The sequence below is a fragment of the Mycothermus thermophilus genome (assembly GCF_041956435.1).
Source record: "Mycothermus thermophilus strain CBS 625.91 unplaced genomic scaffold VTJ04scaffold_2, whole genome shotgun sequence".
NCBI classification, from domain to species: Eukaryota; Fungi; Ascomycota; class Sordariomycetes; order Sordariales; family Chaetomiaceae; genus Mycothermus; species Mycothermus thermophilus.
Window position 1 is genome coordinate 4,223,194 of NW_027191428.1, and position 6,013 is coordinate 4,229,206.

At 54.1% G+C, this 6,013-nt stretch overlaps 5 protein-coding genes across 5 annotated transcripts in view; 3 read left to right on the top strand and 2 right to left on the bottom strand.

The window, feature by feature from the left end:
* Positions 1-1,218: 1,218 nt before the first annotated feature.
* On the top strand, positions 1,219-2,317 carry VTJ04DRAFT_3727 (uncharacterized protein; the record flags this gene model as incomplete). Its single annotated transcript, XM_069361659.1, has 2 exons — positions 1,219-1,228; positions 2,091-2,317. The coding sequence occupies 2 exons, from the start codon at positions 1,219-1,221 to the stop codon at positions 2,315-2,317; spliced, it is 237 nt and encodes a 78-aa protein (XP_069222248.1).
* Positions 2,318-2,383: 66 nt separating this feature from the next.
* Positions 2,384-3,910, top strand: VTJ04DRAFT_3728 (uncharacterized protein; the record flags this gene model as incomplete). The annotated part of the gene is made up of 2 exons (XM_069361660.1): positions 2,384-3,706; positions 3,779-3,910. 2 exons carry the CDS (start codon positions 2,384-2,386, stop codon positions 3,908-3,910), a joined length of 1,455 nt encoding a protein of 484 aa, XP_069222249.1.
* A 133-nt stretch (positions 3,911-4,043) lies between these two features.
* Positions 4,044-4,617, bottom strand: VTJ04DRAFT_3729 (uncharacterized protein; the record flags this gene model as incomplete). The annotated part of the gene is made up of 2 exons (XM_069361661.1): positions 4,044-4,543; positions 4,587-4,617. 2 exons carry the CDS (start codon positions 4,615-4,617, stop codon positions 4,044-4,046), a joined length of 531 nt encoding a protein of 176 aa, XP_069222250.1.
* Positions 4,618-4,664: 47 nt separating this feature from the next.
* Positions 4,665-5,025, top strand: VTJ04DRAFT_3730 (uncharacterized protein; the record flags this gene model as incomplete). The annotated part of the gene is made up of 2 exons (XM_069361663.1): positions 4,665-4,715; positions 4,768-5,025. The coding sequence occupies 2 exons, from the start codon at positions 4,665-4,667 to the stop codon at positions 5,023-5,025; spliced, it is 309 nt and encodes a 102-aa protein (XP_069222251.1).
* Positions 5,026-5,094: 69 nt separating this feature from the next.
* The window catches only part of VTJ04DRAFT_3731 (uncharacterized protein), a gene marked incomplete at both ends in the record, with an annotated part of 2,749 nt that continues 1,830 nt past the window's right edge, over positions 5,095-6,013 (bottom strand). The window contains one exon of the mRNA XM_069361664.1: positions 5,095-5,326. Coding sequence (XP_069222252.1) covers positions 5,095-5,326 — 232 coding nt within the window. The remainder of the gene's footprint in view (positions 5,327-6,013) is intronic.

A 6,013-nucleotide genomic window follows, 5' to 3' on the forward strand; every position in this document is an offset into this window, starting at 1 on the left:
AGTCGGGGGAGAGGGGTCCGGACGTGACCTGTGACGGCCTGGCGTCTAACCTAGGGCTGATCGATGATCAGTTGGCCAATGCAAAATACCTGGCCTCAACATGGGATTTCTTCGGTCACCGTTCGGACGAAGGCATCTGAGAACTATCGCCTTGGAAGGCCAATGTCCTACAAGCGAGTCCATACAACTTGAATGCCGGGAAATGTGATCCGGGAGGTCCTCGGAAAAGAATAGTCCATACGAAGTACCTGACACAAACATGGACTAGCCTCCGCCGACCTGACGTAGACACGCCTCGACGTCGATATTATTTCGAGAAGCCAGGTCCTGCAGGATCCCGAATGGGGATCATAGAATGCGGTGACGGGATCTAGTAGTGCCGCGCAAAGTTTGTCAATAATTCCCCGTCTAAGTCTGGAAATTTGTGGCATTATGGAAAACTTTTTTGTTTGTTCCCATGGCATTACGTACCGAATACATAACACAAAGGCAATGGCACACAAAGAGTCAAAGACGCATTGTTAGTGTGTGCCTGACCCATTCACGTCCTTCGGAATAGAGGCAAAAACCAAGAGCTCCACTGGGCTTGACGTCAAACAAGACGGCGGCACCCGTGGGCGCTCAACAACGAGGGCAACGCCCCGCAGCGTTTCCGCCACTCACCCTGTGGTTTTCGGTGCTGGCCAGTTGGTCATCCGCCATAGTCGACTGACCCATCTTTTCGAGAAGGCTCGGGCATTGTCTTGTTTGATTCATCCAGTCTTTGCAAGAGCTTTCTTTCAGAAGCGCCCTGTCAGGAACATGGCGCATCCAGCTACCCCTCCTCTTCAGCGGATTTCCATGTTCGGGCTGACCACAGGTCATCGGACATTGATGACGTCGGTCGGCGAGGGACGGGACCTGGGTTTTTTCTTTGCAGACAAACGACTGGACGACTGGACGGGATCCATCTTTAGGCGCAAAAAGGTCTTCAGGGAGGGATGAACACAAAGTAAGGTTAGCGCCCACACGGGGTCTTGGTCCCTTCCCTTGCAACTGGAAGCCAACGCCCGACCCGGAAACTGGGGCCCTGACCGGCATCGAGTGGATGGAGACCTCCGCCTGAGATGGCCACCACTGGACCTGCCAAAACGCACCTATAACGCTCCTGGAAAGCACAGCTTGAAGAGGAAAGGACGAGTAGCACGACAACTGCTGTGCTCCCCCGTCCGATACCACATGCAATCTGGTATCTGGTGGTGCCTGCCGTCTCCAAGAGAAATGAGCTGCCCAAGTCACTCCACCGCCTGCTGCTGGCCAATCTCGTCTGAAGTATTCATCAACCTTTCGTCATCCCCTGGTTTCTTACTCGTACGCTCCTCCGTTCATCTGGCTCCATCTGTTGCATTTGCCATCGGCCCCTTGAGTTTGCCGCTTGCCGCTTGTCCGCTGTCACCCCATGCATCGCTGCCCTCTAGGACCTTGGAGTCGCATTGCGCAGAGGAGAAGCATCAAGAAACATCAAGTCACTGCCTTTGAAGCCTCAAACAAACACTGCCATGCCGGCCTGACGGCTCACCTGACTTGATCCCTCCGTTCCATGTCTTGTTGATTCGCCTTGTCTCCAATACATTTTCCATCCTGTGGCTAACAGACGGACGGGCTGGTGTGTCAGTTTTACAACAAACTTACCTCATCTCACCTGGACGTTCACAGCCACCGGCCACTGCACTTACGGACACACCCCGTACCGGCCCAAGACCAGCAAAAAAGACCCAGCAAAGGCCCGTCCCCACAGTTCGGAGCCGCTGGCGCGGACATCTTTTTTTCGGCGTCTTGAGCTCCACCTGAGCCCTGGATTCACTCACCCCACTTGACCCATCCGTTGCTCAACGCCTGTGCTTTGCCCGTCTTTTTCTTTGAAGAGAAAAATCCCATCTCCCATACGAGCCATTTTCCTCCTTTTCTCCTCTTGCACAAAATACCAAACCTAACGGGACCTCGCATTTTCCATCTACGACTTTTTCCTGCCGGTTGGCGAGCCTTCAGGCCACTGCCTCCGGGCACTGCCCACTCTCTTATACACCTGACCCCCTACTTACAGCGCTGAGACTCTCTGTCACCTCCGCCAAGCACCACCTCCTGTCGCTGTCGCTTGTCAACGCGCGGCACGCCCCGACGTATTAGACGACCGCCGACCCGCGTCGGCCCCCATCTCATCTTCATCGCATCTCACTACTCGTCGCCCGTTGTGGTGCGACTCGCTTGGACCGCGAACTGCGCACGTCCACAGGTCTTGGGGAGTGCCCTGAGAGCATTTTCAGCCAAGGCCGTTTAACTTGCAAACCTTTGGCGACCATCACCTCCGCCTTTTCTTGTCGCACAATCACCAGCATCTATCACCATGCCTTCATCAAGTAATTCCGTGGCCACCGCCTCGCCACGCGGGTCGCCTCACTCTTCGCAGGCGCCTTCGCTCAAGTCGGTCGATGCTTCCTCAAAATCGCCAAAGCTAAATGGTATGAACGGCCATCCTCCCGCCATTGTCGAGCCGACGCCCAAGCTCCCCGACAAGGCGTCCATGAAGGATCGCCTGACCCGCATGTTCTCCAAGTCTCCTGCTTCCGACGCTGGCAGCCATGGTCACTCTGCCGCCAGTACCCCCAAGGCGGGCACGCCTGCTCCCAGGGCTCCGGCTACGAGGGCTCCAGATTCCAAAAACCTGAAGCGCTTCGTGCTCAACCCCGACCTCCCTGGTGGTCATGAGCACCATCTCAAGTCGAGTATCCGCCAGGAGAAGCTCACGGACTTGTTCAAGAGCTTGCTTGGCAGGAAATCGGAGCAGGTTGCTGACGACCTCTCCTTGGTTTCCAATTGGGTCGACAACCTAAAGAAGGAAAAAGATGGTGTCGCCGCCGCTGCCGCGACGGCCGCGCCCCTCGTGGTTTCCGGAGAGAAGAAACCTGGTGCGAAAGAACCCACTACCTTGGTCGAAAAGTACGGCAAATGCCAGGAGGTTGTGGGCCGAGGCGCTTTCGGCGTCGTCAGGATATCTCACAAGAAGCTCGAGAACGGTGCTGGCGAGAAGTTGTATGCTGTCAAGGAATTCAAGCGCCGCCCCGAAGAGACGGAGAAGAAGTACAGCAAGCGCCTCACGGCCGAATTCTGCATCTCGTCGTCTCTCCGCCACCCTAACGTCATCCACACCCTCGACCTTATGCAGGACGCCAAGGGCGATTACTGCGAGGTCATGGAATTTTGCGCCGGCGGCGACCTTTACTCTCTCGTCCTCTCGGCCGGAAAGCTTGAAGTCCAGGAAGCAGACTGCTTCTTCAAGCAAATGATGCGCGGCGTCGAGTACATGCACGAGATGGGCGTTGCCCACCGCGATCTCAAGCCCGAGAACCTGCTTCTCACCACCCACGGTGCCCTCAAGATTACCGACTTTGGCAACGGCGAGTGTTTCCGCATGGCCTGGGAGAACGACGCTCACATGGTGTCGGGTCTGTGCGGCTCCGCTCCGTACATTGCACCCGAGGAGTACACGGCCAAGGAGTTCGACGCCCGCGCCGTCGACGTCTGGGCCTGTGGCGTCATCTACATGGCCATGCGCACCGGCCGCCATCTCTGGCGCGTCGCGCGCAAGGAGGAGGACGAGTTCTATGCACGCTACCTCGAGGGTCGCCAAGACGAGGAGGGCTATGCCCCGATCGAGGCATTGCAGAGGGTAAGTGTCTTTATTGTTCCCGCCCCTAATAGAGCAATTGGCAATTCAGGTACTGACCAACCATTGACTCAGCCCCGCTGCCGGAATGTCATATACTCGATACTCGATCCCAACCCGGCCCGCAGAATCACGGCGTCCCAGGTGCTCAAGTCGGAGTGGGGCCGCGAAATACAAGTCTGCAAGGCCGGCGAGGAAGGGTTGTGACACACGCTCCGCCCGGACGGTGGCCACGAACGGGGTTGCGGTGACGCGGCAAGCAGCGGCAGCAGCAGCAGCAGCAGCAGCGACGTCCGGCATCAATCTTGATCCCTCCTCCTCACCGTCTGGGCGGAACCTGTCATGGTTTGACTGGCTGGCACTTGCGAGGCGCGAGTGCAAGTGCGGTTAATAACGGATGGCTGGCGAGATGAAGGAAAGAGGCTTGGATCGTCTGTTGAAGGGTGGCCCTGTTTGGATTTTGACGTCCGTTTGGGTCGATGTCCAACTTAGTGGGATGGTTTCTTTTTCTCCCTGGTTCAGTCATTTGGACAAGAGGGGGCAGCGGTGACGCAGGCAAAGTTTCCTGCTGCCGCCAGTGTTTTTGACGAGGGATGATACAATATCCCCCAACGAACACGACGAAAGACGACGACCACGACCACGATGATGATGACATAGTTCGGTTCAGATCGGGCTCGGCTCGGTTCGGTTCGGTTCGGTTTGGGTTGGGAAATATGGAACGGCGTTTTTTGGGCAAGGGATGGGAGTTGGAGAGCTTTTTTTTTCTTGTGTTGTTATTACGGTGTTGGTTTGGTTGCTGAATACCTGCCGGCTTGTTCTTGTCATTCGCTTTTTCTTCTGTTTATTATTCGTTCTGTTTGCTTCCAGGTTTTTGATAAACTTGAGGTCCGATTCGTTACTACTGCTGCCATAACAGCACAAGCAAGTCAGAGAGGTTTCTTCTGGACGGGTGTCCTAGATGGCCTTAGCTGAGAAGAGAAGGACCCGGCGGCTGGATTACGGCGCCTTGGTTTGGGGGATTAAGGGTTCAGGGGTTGGGGATGCATATTATTATTTCTTAGGCGATGGGTGATTTTATGGTTGCTTGGTTAGCTGGTTGTTCATCATCACATCATGGTGGTTGGGTTGATTGTTGGCTTGGTTTCATGATACTACTACGGAGGTGGCCTTTTGCGCTTCTTTTGGTGCCTACCTGCTGGTCAATACGATTTTTTGCTCTGCATTCTTTCGCCTGGTTTTCTGTCTACTCGCTTGCTTGTATTCTTTTTGGTTATAAGCTGGTAGGCTTGGGTGGGAGATGGGAAACTTGGTGGTGTTGAGAGGCCAAGTCGAGGAAGTTGAGGTCAGGGCTCACGGGGGGGATGATTATCTTCCTGGGTTTGGTTGCTTTATTTGAGTATGACGATGATTCTGTTACCTGATTCATGTGGGTATATATTCGGATTGCTTTGGATATAGGTGTTTTGTGTTGGACGCCGATGATGATGATGGTGGTTGGAACGATGCCTGGAGGTGGCGGGCTTTTTATAGCCTTTTTTATGACTGACGACAAGCACCATGAACTTTAGCGAGCATTGAACTTTGGACTGTCGCGTTTGAACATTAGGTGATGGGTGGGGGCTGAGGGAGAGAGGCCCTTAGCATTTTTCGGGGCATTTCGGGATTGGTAAGAAGGAGAGAGATGGGGGAGAAGAGAGAAGGGAGAAGGGAGTCCAGGGTAGAAGAAGGAGTTAGTGGAAGTGCTTATCTCGTCATCAGACCTGACTGAGGACTGAGAGCAGAACAGGATACTACGTCAAGAGATACAGAGTACTGCCCACGTTCCAGGTTGTCCTGCTGTCTATCAAACGTTCAAACCCAAATAGGGGGAAGGGGTTGCTATCTCGCCAACTCAAGTTCAAATTCCAAAGCAAAGAATGAGTGTCGGGTTGCTAGTGACTGCAGGCACTGCGGAGTGTAATAAGACACAAAGCCAGGTTTGGGTTCCTAGGTTATGTACCTGAGGTACCTAGGGACTTGCCCGTAGCTCACCAAGCGCAGTAAGACAAAGAAGTTAGGATAGATAAAAGATGTCTTTCCCCATCAGTAGCAGTTGTATTCGCACGCCGTTCTGTCCTTCTCAAGGCGTGCCGGTCTATCTGACTATCTATTAAGAATCTAACTAATAATACAGAAAAACCGTGCCCTTGCGGGCCGGATGAAAAATCTGTGTTATTACTAGGCACACAGTCCTTTGTATCCCGGGTCCCCTCAAAATTGTCTTCACGTAAGTAGTAGGACAGGTTAGGAAAGTCTTCTCCAACAACT